We start from the raw sequence: 13,146 nt of genomic DNA on the forward strand, positions 1-13,146 counted from the left end.
TTTTGTGAAAAGTCCTACTGGTTTATTCACTAAGGCTAGACAGCAAGTCATATGATCCTATTTGGTGCATTTTGTACCATGGTCAAGATCAATAAATGGATAGAGCCAAGGCCCTGCTGTCCAGCCTGCTGTGGTCCAACCCACTGTGGCAGATGGGAAACAAAATAGAGGACCACTGTTTGGTCCTCAACTTTGTTTCTTGTTTCCTGGAACTGCAGAAGTGGAAACAAGACTGTAGTGTTTTAAGTGACTAAAGAAAGGTAGCAAGAAGCGACACTTTAACATGAATACGGTTATTAGGCTTGTGATAGTACTGCACCAAAAGAGCACACATGGGACCCCACTACTTGCAACATCTGGTAGTGGCATTCAATGACTCATTGACTTTAGAATACATGTATGCAATAATAAATAGATCAGTTATGTAATAAGGCAGTGTGTTGAACATGCATTCATCTTGTGGACTGGAACACCACAGAGAGAGATACATGATACCATACACATTCATTAAGACCAAGTATTTTTGTTTGTTTTTGTGTGTTTGTTTTTCAAGGCTATCCAGGCAAACTCTTCCAGAGCATTTTCTTCTTGAGAAAAGCAGTCCTGTGAGTCATGTCACTTTTCCTCTCCCTTTTCAAGAGATGATGACTGGCTTTAAGAAAAAATAAAGCTGAAGAAGGTTGTTTAGTTTCTTTTCCCCATTTTGGTTGCATCATTCTGGATGTTTCATTTAAAGAACAATTTTTGATGCAGCCAGATGCTGAATCCTCAGGATGTTCCAGATGTTTCCAGATAACTCTGTAGTTTACGAACTGTAGTTTTGTCCAGTGAGCAAAGATCAAAGTCAAAGGTTGTATTTGTGATATGAAAGTGTCCAGTTTCTTCTATAAGATTTACTATCTGAAAGAAAAGATGCAGTTGAAAATTTCAGCAGTTTTACATGCCCACTGAATGTATTAACATGCCACTAAGTACCATATGAAAGGCATAAAACAAGCCCAATTGCCCCAATACAAGCAAGTTAAACCATTATCCTTATCACTCACTTCATTTCTGACACAAACTATGGTCCAGACCACAGTCCTTCAGGGGTGGGGTTTTTTTTTTTCAGATCATCATTGACCATAATGCCAGCCTAGCCTTCTGCTGTTCCAGCAAACATTACCACTGAGAAAATATTTTTCAAATGTTAAAAGAAAATCTGCATATTTTCTAAGTCTTTTTTTTTTTTTTTTTTTTTTTTTTTGGCAGGGGGGAGCGGGAAGAGCAACACCTTGCTCCCACAAGCCCAAACAAATAAAAAACCCCAGGTAGATCTCTGTCTGGAATGTTTACTCTGTGCATAGCTGCTAAGCAGGTTACTTTAGAAAATAATTGGGGTAAGCCTTTCTGCAAGCAAGGGTAGGAAATAAATCCTTATAGAATCTAGTCCATATCGAACAAAAAATTTATTCAAGAGCTCTCACATCAACTGTTAGTTAGTTGTTTCTTGAGTAACAGACTTAAATCAATTTTTTTTTAAATGAAATCAACCATGAAAGACTCCTACCAATGGCATAAGATCACTTCTTCTGGTGACTATTTAACCTATAATCACAGCTTTCATTCAAACACGAAACAAAAGAGCTGTTAGGAGTTCTAGAGAAGAACAGGGACTAAAACATCTCTCCTGTGAGGAAAGGCTGAAAGAGCTGGGATTCTTCAGCCTGGAGAAGAGAAGGCTGAGGGCAGATCTCATCAATGGATACAAATACCTGAAGGGAGGGTGTAAAGAACACTGAGCCAGGGTCTTTTCAGTGGTGCCCAGTGACAGGACCAGAGGCAACGGACACAAACTAAAATACAGGAGGTTCGTTCTGAATATCAGGAAACATTTTTTTTTTTCTGTGAGGGTAAACAAGCACTGGCACAGGTTGCCCAGGGAGGTTGTGCGGTCTCCATTCTTGCAGATATTAGAAAGCCATCTGACATGGTCCTAGGCAACTAGTTCTACATGTCCCTCCTTGAGCAGGGTGGAGTTGGACCAGATGACCTCCAGAGGTCCCTTCCAACCTCAACCATTCTATGATTCTGTGAAATCAACAGTACGTATCTAACTTGTGCCCTTCTGCAGTTTTGACATTTTTAGTCTCTGAATTGTAGTGTACATTTTTAAAGCACGGTCATACTCCACACTGAATTGCTGTAACAAGTGACTCCAGATATGTTAAGTTCTAGGATGTGCACCTACCTAAAAAACCCATCCAGCATCTTGGAAAGCCAAAGCATTATTTGTCAGATAGGGCTAAACCAGTGCCAACACACTATGGCTGTGAATCTCTTATGCGTCATTTCATTGCAAGAGACAGACATCCCATGTGACCGCACAGAAAGGCACCCCATTCTGAAGCAGGCCTCTAAGTAGTGTCATGGACTGAGAGAACATTGCTCTTCTGCTCAGTCTTTTCAACCATCCCTTCTGCAGCACTCAGGCTAGGCTCAATGTCCTGTTTGCTTCCTTCAATTTGAAATCCATTTCTAGGGTTCTAGTTCTAGGGCTTCCACATGTACCTCCACTGAAACGCTGCTGGTAGATATTCCTTGCTTGTTTGAGCTTTACTACTCTGACTGTAATTCCTTTTCCACAGCTGGAGGAGATAGAAATGTATGCACACATGGTTTACAGAGTATATCTTAAAATGACAAATCTGGTAGGAATACACCAACTTGAAAAAGAACAATGAATTTAAACTAAATATTTTGTAATTTTCTGCTCCCCATTTCATTATAAAAACAGATGTTTTTTCTCCTCAGACCACAGAAGAAGAGACTATGTTGATGATAAATGAAATAACTTCATGTGTATTGTCAGGCATGGAATGACACTGCTCAGGGTGGATTAAACAGAATGCAAACAAGATAAAATAATGAGAGAGAAATGCCTGTTACAGTAAAATCTCCCTTTCCAATAACCTCCCATTTTCCGGATTGGAAAAAAATAAAAGTAAAATCTGTTTAATTTGGTTTGCAGCTGTCCAAAATTCTGAAAGTACTTAGGAACAATCCTGCTTTATTAACACTTCATTTAAATATGTGCCTCTTGGCTTTAGTTTTTTTTTTCCAAATGGGAATTTTTAATCTAAAATTGTCAACTTCATTTGTCCACTTGTTCATTTAGAGATTCTTGTAACACTTTTCCATCTCTTACTGTTCTGCAATTAACATGAGAAAAAAATCAAATGGGAAAAAACCTGATTGCTACCAGAAGGAAACTTTGATATGTGTTATTTGCCATTCTCATTTTTAGCACTCTCTTGAGCCTCATCTAATAAAGAATCTAAGGAGTCAATGCAGCCTCCTTTTGTAAAGTTAGGAATCTAATCTCAGGCTTGGTCTCCAAATATCCACTGTGTAATAAATAAATGGCTGCATAATAAGTTTACAAAAGCCGAGGCCAGGAAGATGTAGCTACGCTGAACAATTCTGCCTACCGTGTTCAGCTATGCTGAACAACTCCAATTCCTTGTGTTACAGTGGAAGAATACGTGAAACTGTTAACACATATATTTTTAAACAGCACTGTATATTTTAAAAAAATTGATAAGCACTTTTATTGATCAGGTTCTGATTTGGGCTTTTAAGCTCTAGGCCAAAGCAAATATAAACATTTTAAACATATCCATCATCCACCCCTCAAGAAATATAGCCACTGTGTCAGGGCACCTGGTAAATCAGACTGAAATGAAACCCAAATGTTTTAATGGATGTACAAAAATGTATCAAGATAAACCAGACAGCTCAATGAAAAACACCTGCCTGTGTGCCAGTCAATGAGGAATTCATGACTTACAGTATTACCATATGCACCCTTATGCTATTTAGGAATACTTGAAAAAGAATAAAAGGTTGAGATCAGTTGCCAGGAAGTCTGACAGCTATAATATTAAAAACACAGCATTAAAATGTTTTATTCCAAGGGCTCAGGCTGCAAAGAGCAAAAATATCCCATTTGTTCCCGCTATAGTAAGCTTTGCTTTTCTGCTGTAATGTACATCTCTGTTTACGTCATGTCTCTCCAGCTCAGTTTCATCATTATCCATCATAGTACAACTATTTATCTGCCTTTAAACAAGCAAATGAGTATGTGTGTTTAAGGAAGCCAAAGTGCAACTAATGACATAGTCATTTTTCAACTTATGGAGGGTTTCAGGCCATTTGATAGTTTCCAGACCTGCAAGCTGCCCCTTGCAGAAAATTCTCAGAAGATAGTTGCCATTTGAAGTTAAGCACCTTGTGGACATGAGCAATGTAATTTTCAGCAGTGCTGCATACTCTCAATTTCTTCCTCATGCCTGTGCTGTCTAGTGCGCTGGCTTTAAGGAGATTTTTCACCAGCTGAAGACAGAACTTCTGATGCCTCAAAATAACAGGCAAAGTCTTACCAGAAATCTTGTTGCCTTTCATGGGGTCATGCTAACATCACCTGCACTGAAAATGCTGAGTTAGGAACCCAGCTTTAGCCAGCCAATTTGAATACATGGGACATACAGCATTAACATCTGATTGCAGACTCAATTATCCCTACTATTTTACTGGAAATCACAGAGTTAAAAAAAGCTGCCTCATCTCTATAAATATCAAATCTTTTCTTTACAGTGAAAGACTTGGGAGAGATATTTCTTTTTAAAATGTAATTTCAGACCAATTTCTGTCTAGCCATGGTCCAATATTAATATAAAAATTGCTCAGGTGATTTTCACAGGACTAATTTCTTGGGCAAATGTTCTTTTTCACCTGCCTTCTCCCTCCTGGGCAACTGTTACATATCTATAAGTATAATTTTGCATTAGGATTACTTAGCTACATATGCAGGCACTTGCAGTTCAGTATCACATCTCTCCGGCCTCCTCCCTCTTTTTTGCAGATTTATTTCAGCTTCCTTTACAAACTGTCTCAAAGAGAAATGCCTCTCTTGGGAAAAAGCCACATTCTCAGATACATTTTTCTCATTTCCAACTCAAATGCATTCCTGTTTGCTGTCGTGCCTATAGACTTGGTAACAACTGAGACTGCAAGAACCTGTCATCTCTTTTTCACATCTCTCAGCATAAGTTTCAAAAGCCATTGCTTTTGAATGATCAGTGCCTTCATTCTTCTCTTGTAAGTCTTTTCTCTAAAAATTCCCTAGAAGTTTGTGACTTTGACATATTACCTGCCCTGACATAAGCCAAAGAGATGCCAATCACCAGTCAGGAACATAGATCTCTATCACTGTTCAACACCGCCATCGCTTTTAAAACTCTTGCAGCTATTTACAGTTTTCTGTTGCACATTTTTGCATTCAATCCCTCTTCCCATGTAGTAAACACCATCCCTTTCAGCAGTTTTATCCCTTGCTCTCCTGACCTCTGTACTTCCTATAGTCTCTATATACTTGTATGTCTTGGTCTAGAAGTTCACATTCATTCCTAAAAACTTTCTCAGCTCTGTACTCTTTTTATTTCTGTGTTCACTGGAAGTATTTTACGTTAATTACTGCAAAGCAGTAAAGATATTTAAGATGGGATGACAGTCTATATGTAATGGAGAGAAGCACTGATTCTCTGCAAGTTATCCATCCAATATTGTGAACATATTTCTGTAAACTGATAGAATCATACGAACTAATGCATTGCAGAATATTAAGGGATTAAAGGCTTTAAAACTAAACTGCATTATTCGATTTGTAACAGCATAGACCATTTGCAGACTGGCTAACAGACAACTGGTAAGTAACTTGGCTCTTTCACTGAATGCTGGTAGACCTCTGTAGTCAGTATTACACAGTTACCAGCTATCAGTACAGAACTGCACCACTGTGCTAGCCTGCACAGTCCAGCCATAAATCCAGCTTTCAGGAGGGCTGTATAGACAGCCTGCACACACTCCAAATGAAGGGAAACAATCTGCAAGAACAGTCCCCCTGGAAACAAGGCAAAACCGACTCTACATCAACCTAAATTTTATATTATAACTAATTAAACACTACGCTATGAGAAGTCATGGGCTACAGTACTGAAATTATACTCTTCGAGTTGTGAGATGAAAGACAATGAATGAATGCTTTCTCTTGTCTGATAAATACACTGAGGAGAAAAGAAAAAGTCTATCTTTAGTTTAAAATGCAAAAGAATACACTGTTCTTTTTTCATTTACTCGGAATAGGAGACTCTAAATTTCCAGCTCAGTTTTGTCTGTTTTCACACAGTTTTGCCTTGTATTAGCAGCTTCCCATGAAGCAGATTATGACAGTACTCTTACATCAGACTGAAGAAGCTTTAGTGGATGAACCCATCATTTTTCTAACAATGGTAAATATTTCTTCTCAACCAGATACATTTAAATGCTACTAGATTTGACAGAGGATTATGGATTCAACTTGAACCACCTTATTTGCTTGGAAAGTATTTCTTAGGATGACAGGAGAATTCCAGTTGGAAGGGCTTTTGCCAGTCTCAGCCCCTGTCCAGCGCAGGCTCAGGCATGGGGTCAGATGAGGCTGCTCTAGGCTTATCTAGTCAGGATTTTAAAAGCTCCAAGAATGGAGACAGCACAGTCTCTCCAGGACTCTGTTCCACTGCTAGACCACCCTCATGGGGAAAAAATGTTTCTTGCTTGATTTTATCCTAGCTTTGCAGAAAAGGTTTTGAAGATGTTTTTCTTTTTCAAAATTTCACGTGAAGCCACCTAAGCCCTGTGCTCTGCAGGCTGTTGATAGAGCCCCAGTGAAAGCTGGATTTATGGCTAGACTATGCAGGCTAGGAGAGTGGTGAAGTTCTGTACTGATAACTGGTAACTGCGTAATACTGGATACAGAGGTCTACCAGAAATGAAACCTTTAAAAAGCTATGCCTTGGGTAACTGGGGAAGTAAGTGCTCAGGGAGCAAAGCTAGAGCATGAATTTACAATACAGTGGCTTTTTCAGATTCACTTTTTGTGTGAACTCTCTAAGAATTAATGAATAATGTAAAGTTGGAGAGGGTGTTGCAATTCCTCCCTTTTAGCCTCCTGCACAGTAATTTCCCAATGTACACAAAAATTTGCCTCTGCCACCATTCTGAAAGTGTGCTTTGGTTCCCTTTGCAGACAAAAGGGAACTTGGGAAACAACGGTACATTAAATATGACGGGTAACCAGTATGCATCATTGTGTATCGTAATTTATGAAATCTGACAAAGCTATCAGAATTCCTCTTCAACTAAGAATATCCATGACCAAGGTATTCCTTTTCACTGATCCCTCAATTGTTTTCTCATCTTTCCTCGTAATATTGAGCCTGAACTAATAAACAGTTTAAGGCTGGGGCCTACAAAAGGTTTTTAACACACTTATCCAAGCATTGAGAAATCTGATGAATGATTGCAATCATTTAGAAGTGGTACAAATTTCCCTCTTTACAACAACTGGCACATAATTGTGCTAAACGTAGTAAAACCATCTGTGCTACAATTACATCTGCTTTGTTAACAGTGCTTATTGTTTCATCTTCACAATTTGTAATGCAATAGTACCTGACAATGCTGCCCAAAACAGAGAATACTATTCTTTATTCTTACTATTGCATAACCTTTCAATAAATTTGGAGCCTTCTTGGTTTGCACATTTTCATATTTTACTCCTTCCATGACTTCAGAAGACTCAATTAATATATTGTGGTTTTGCCCAAAGTGAGTTTTGCTTTGAATTCCATGTTTTCTGTTTGCCATAGAAAACATGTTTAATTGTTTCTGAGAAAACGCCAGTCATTTTCAGGAAAAAGCAATAATATTTTTATCAAGTCACGGTGCACAGCTGTATCCATTCTCCCATCCTGTCTTCATAATTATTAATACAGTATGTTGAGAAACATAACAATGAACTGGTGAAAAATTTCGCTCAGATAGGCATTTTTTAAAATTTGTCATTTAGTGTGACAACACAATTTAAAGTATGTGTAAAAGTTCCCTAAGCTGCACTGAAAGTAGTAATGGGCTGTATATGGATTATACAGGCTTGAAGGCTATTAAACCTGATTATAGAATTTTAGATGAAGGGAGAAAAAAAAAAAAAATAGATGTGACTTCACAATTTCAATGAGCACACTGTGATATTGCATGAGAGGGCTCCTCACCTGCTGCAGTACATGCCTCTCTCTCAACGTCATTAATCTTCTGTGGAGCTCTACTAGTTCATCGAGATATGCCTAGAAACAAATCCCCCCCCATAAACAACTTGTTAATTAAGTCATAACTATGTATTTCAAAAACTTCAGATGTCTTCAAAAACAATACAAATTGAAATTTTATTTTAAATCTTGTTTGAGCTAAATTTTCTTATTTAGTAGTCTGGCTTTCTCTAGCTTAATACAACCCAAATATAAGTTTCTGTGGGTTTTCTTAGATACTTCATGCTGATGAAAATCTTATCGGCTGGTCCTTTGCTGTAGAAGATAACCTTTATGTCTCAACTGTGGCAAAAAGTGTCAAACAGACGGAGGATGCCAAAACAGCATCTTTGAAAAAAGATCTCCTATCTTTCCACGTAAGACGCAGACCACGTAAGGCTCACAATCAAATCCCTCCTTTTCTCTAAAACTACATAATTAATTTGCTGTGTCAACAAGGAGATATAAGGGGAGAAAGATCAAGCAAGATTAATCCAATGGTAAATTCCACTGTTTTCCTTCCTGGGATGTCAAACATGTCCCACCTCTCCACCCAGTTATCAACTTTCTCCTTCAGCCTGAGCCATTAGAAACCCTTTTTTCTTTTAAGCAGAGAGAGATACAGCACCCAGCCTAAGAAACCAAAAAGCGTATGGATCAGGCCACGGAAAATCTAGCAACATATACTGAGACTTAGGTCTCCTGCCGCACGTATCAAAGTTGACACCAATACCTTTAAAATATGAACCTTCAGAGAAACTTGTCCACACTGGGAAATTGTGCTATGTTCACTCACACAAGGACTTAGAGCTCTTACCTATGGCCAGCTGACATGATTTCAAACAAAACTGTCTTTCTTAGTGTTAAATGGTAACTGTTGCTTCATATAATTTTAGTTAACATGCCATCACACCGCCATTTCCTAATGCACAGCCCTCAGAAAGGATTCTGGAAAATATTTTTATTTTTTCTAATTGAGTGATTTATTGCCTAGGAATACATCTGTGAATTCTCCTCTTCAAAAATTATCACTTCATCTATCAAGCACAATGCACACTCATGGTAGAGAGTAGATAAAATAAATAATAGATGGCAGATTCCCACCTGGTGACATTTGCCAAATCACCACATAGATTGAAGAAAAGGAAAACACTTTCAAAATAAGACAGAAGAAAAAAGGATTACGAAAAAAAAAAAGGAAGATCTGCACCTAAAGGAAACCAAAGCAAAGATGTACTAATTACTAAGATTTTCATTCTGTAACAAAGGTTGCAGTTTAGTAAATACATTAATATCCCATTCTGTACTAGTTTACTTTTACCTCATTCTCATTTACCTTATCACAATCCCCATTCTTTATTTGTTTATCAGATTTGTTTTGCTTTACTGGACTTTTCACTTCTAAAATCTGGAAAAGAAAGAAAATCCTGTAAAAATTAAATGCATCATTGGATACAATTATATATGAAAAATTCTGCCATCTGTTAATAACACAAAGAATGTAACACCTGGAGAAAATGTAATCAAAACTCAAAACTGAGCTTTTCGTTCTTTAACCCATAGAACCTACTCATATTTTTCAGAAAAAAGCAGCTTACAGCAGAAAATGCTGAGCTGCTGGAATGAGGTGATATTGATATTATCAATCCTTAAAAGAATTAATTTCATATCATTTAAAGCCTTCTCACAACACTATCTTTTGCATGCTGGTAGGATAAGAGGTCTGATTTTGCAGACACAAAATGATGCTGAGGTACTCTCCAGTGCCTTTGAAATGTCACATGACCAGTGTATTTTTCCTTTTCTTTTTTTTTCCCCCAAAATTGTCTCTTTAGTTCTACAATAGAGATTTTGGAACACAGGTTTTGAAATGACTGCAAGAGTTGTAACTGAAAGAAAAAAAGTGACGGTAGTTTCTCTTGCACTTATACGGTACCCTTCCTTCAATGCCATACAAAGCCATTTACTACCACATACACAAAACAAGAATGCTTCATCCAATACAGAACCACAGTCAAGAAGAGCATGTCAACAAGCAGCAGAACACCATGCTTCATATGAAAATTTGAGGACTAAAGTGATAGATATTTTGGGGAAACAGAACTGTTGATTGTCCTTCCAATTTTTTTCCACACATAACACACATTTTTGGAAGCTAGAAGTAGAGTTAAAAAAAAAAAAAAAATCACCATGTCATTCCTAACCTGGAATGTGATCAGTTCTTCTGAAAAACATCAAAAGAAAATAAATGATCACGGATCATTTTGTTTCACATTTCATTGTAAGTAAGACTAACATCACTAGCATGATTATCTCCAAAACCACACTGGACAGTCACAACACAGGAAAAAACTCAGCAAATAAAACAAGGAAATAAGGCCTGTAAAAGCAAATCTTCTAGACTAGCAAGAAGCATCACTGACAGCTTTCTGTAGTTCCCTCTCATTTCTACTACCCTTGGTAAAAATGACTAAAACTGCATATATGCTCTCCAGGGTGACAGCACCATAAGAATACATCAGGCAGGCAGCTATTTCCCTATATATAGAAAGTGACTGAAGACCTGAGTTAACCTTACCTAAGGATTTACTTAGCCAAGAGTGATGCATGCCAGAAAGCAAAACATACTTTTCGAAAGAAAAATCCCAGTTCTTCGATTCAACACTCCCTGGGGTTACTGCTGTGTAGGCCAGTGGAAGAACAAGTCTTGTTTTGAAAAAAACCCAGACCTCTAGGCATGGATCCAGTACCTTTTAGATGCTTTTCTTGGTTTTAAAGGAAGAAAAGTCTTGGTTTCAAATAGAACCTTAGCAAGGACACAGTATATTTTGAAAAAGTGGCTTCCTCACAGTGCTCTTGATGTGTCGTTGAAATCTAACATCTTAAGCACTTTCATTTAGATGAGACACAGCACTTATCACACCTGAGGAAGCTTATAGAAATAGTAACTCTGTCTCAGCTCTTTAGTTGTATGAATGGACTTAGTCAACACAAACATGATTTCATCTGTCGAAAGCATCATCCTGACAAGCAGCACTATGCCACCAAGCAGAGATTACAAATGTGGCTACAATCCATAAAATTTCAATTCTCATAATGCTTCCCTAAATTTCTGATTCTCAGCTCGATTGTAAAATTCAGCTCAGTTGGAAAAATGGAAGAAGGTATGTGACTATATACTTAGCTGGGACACTACTATTGTTTGGAATGTCTAAATGCACAGGTAGACCTTCTGTTACATCACTGAAGCAGAAAGGAACATGAAAGATGTGACTTAGTGGGCTGCTGATGTTGAGACTTACAATTACTTAACAATTACATCACTTCTGTAGAAGTTAGTCTTCATTAAAAAACAAGCCATAGACAGGTGTTTTGTTTCTCCTGTGCTTATGTCTCCAGTAAATGCAATGTTCTTCACCTTTATAGTTTGCTTTTTTACGAAAGACTCTTAAAAACTCCTAATTTTTGTACAGGTCAACTTAGAAAAGCCTACAGAGTTTCTGGTGGATAATAAGAATGCTTTCTGGACATGCAATCTCCTCCCTCTCTCTGCGCACAAACTACTCCGTAGATTTTTTCCCCATAGTGTTTTTGAACTTAACTGACATGAATAATAACGTTTCGGTTCTGCACTATCAGTAAGCTTGTATCGGAAACCTTATTAGAAAAACAATGACAAGTAAATAATTTCTGCCAGATAATTGAAGCAGTTAACCTAAGAGACATAGGAAAGACTCATCCATAAAACTCACCATCTAAACCACAAACTCTTGTTAATTCATGTAGACACTATTCTAACTACATCAATACTGTAAGGAGCCATTTATTGCCAGTCAGTAAATTTCACGACTGCTTTGTGTATGGTCCAACTGCCAGTGCGAGTGAATTATGGCTCCCTAGAATAAGAGACAAATAATTTTATGAATTATGTTTTTTTTAAAGAGTATCAGCTTTTATGTTTATTTTTTCTGATAGAGAGCCTTACTTTATTGGTCACTGGGGGTGAGGTAACTCCCAAACTCTAATTCTCCTTTGTCCCTGACATGTTTTGTAGCTCTAGATTATTTAATTTCTTTTCTCTGAAAAAACAGAACTACCCTACTTTCCTACCTCAAAAATAATAACAATGTTAGCTGTTATAGATATGGAACAAGTACTCTGATAGTGAAGCAAAAACTGTTGTGTCTTCTAGTGAAGCAAAAAATACTGTATCTTCTAGATAAACACTGGTGGGGTGAGAGGGGAAGAGATCAATGAATAAACTCCTGAGAATAAGCCTCTTGATGCGAGTTGTGTCTACTGCTAATACAAACCCAAACCTCTATCAGCTGAACGACTGATGCTGTAAAAGCCAGTTTGCATTGTTTACCTTACAAAACTAATTCATACAGAAAGGACGCATTTCTTAAAATACTGATGAAAACATTATGTTGGTCTATAGTATTTGCTAAACCAAATACTTCTCCTGAAAAAAAGCTCTTTACAGAGCTAGTCAGTTTACAGACTAAGTAACCGCACTGAAGTAATCAGAATGTTGTCATCAGCTCCCCAGGACTACATTTATGAATCCTGACTTTACCTGGTTGCTATTGGTTTTCAGTAAAGGTGGTGCTGGTTCATGATGTAACGGAGAGGAAGCTGAACTGCTGTCACTGTCACTGCCATCACTCAGACTAACCCTATGGAAAAACAGAGCCAAGAGATTACACCTTCAGACAAAGGGCTGTTAACACGGGTGAACCGAGCTTGCACTTTGAGGTAGGACACTAAGAATGACCCCTCGCTAAGCAAGCCATCATTAATCAAGGTCACCTGGAAGAGAGGCATCCAAGCAGGGCTGCAGTCTGAAAAAAGTTCTGGGGAGCATGGAGAACAAGGCTGTCTGCATCCATTTAGCTGAGATGACACGTCCGGTTAACAGCAGCTAATGTTAGAGAAATGGTTAAATACTTAGAACATTAAACTGCTGTTTCCAGCACTCCTG

General features: G+C 37.8%; 1 protein-coding gene across 1 annotated transcript in view; it reads right to left on the bottom strand.

Annotated features, from left to right (window-relative positions):
• Window positions 1-768: 768 nt before the first annotated feature.
• The window catches only part of MLLT3 (MLLT3 super elongation complex subunit), a 138,322-nt gene continuing 125,944 nt past the window's right edge, over window positions 769-13,146 (bottom strand). Inside the window, exons 9-12 of the mRNA XM_059833848.1 lie at window positions 12,742-12,841; window positions 9,499-9,570; window positions 8,130-8,201; window positions 769-900 (exon numbers count right to left, since the gene is read on the bottom strand). Coding sequence (XP_059689831.1) covers window positions 769-900; window positions 8,130-8,201; window positions 9,499-9,570; window positions 12,742-12,841 — 376 coding nt within the window. The remainder of the gene's footprint in view (window positions 901-8,129; window positions 8,202-9,498; window positions 9,571-12,741; window positions 12,842-13,146) is intronic.

The sequence above is a fragment of the Gavia stellata genome, chromosome Z (genome assembly GCF_030936135.1).
Source record: "Gavia stellata isolate bGavSte3 chromosome Z, bGavSte3.hap2, whole genome shotgun sequence".
NCBI lineage: Eukaryota > Metazoa > Chordata > Aves > Gaviiformes > Gaviidae > Gavia > Gavia stellata.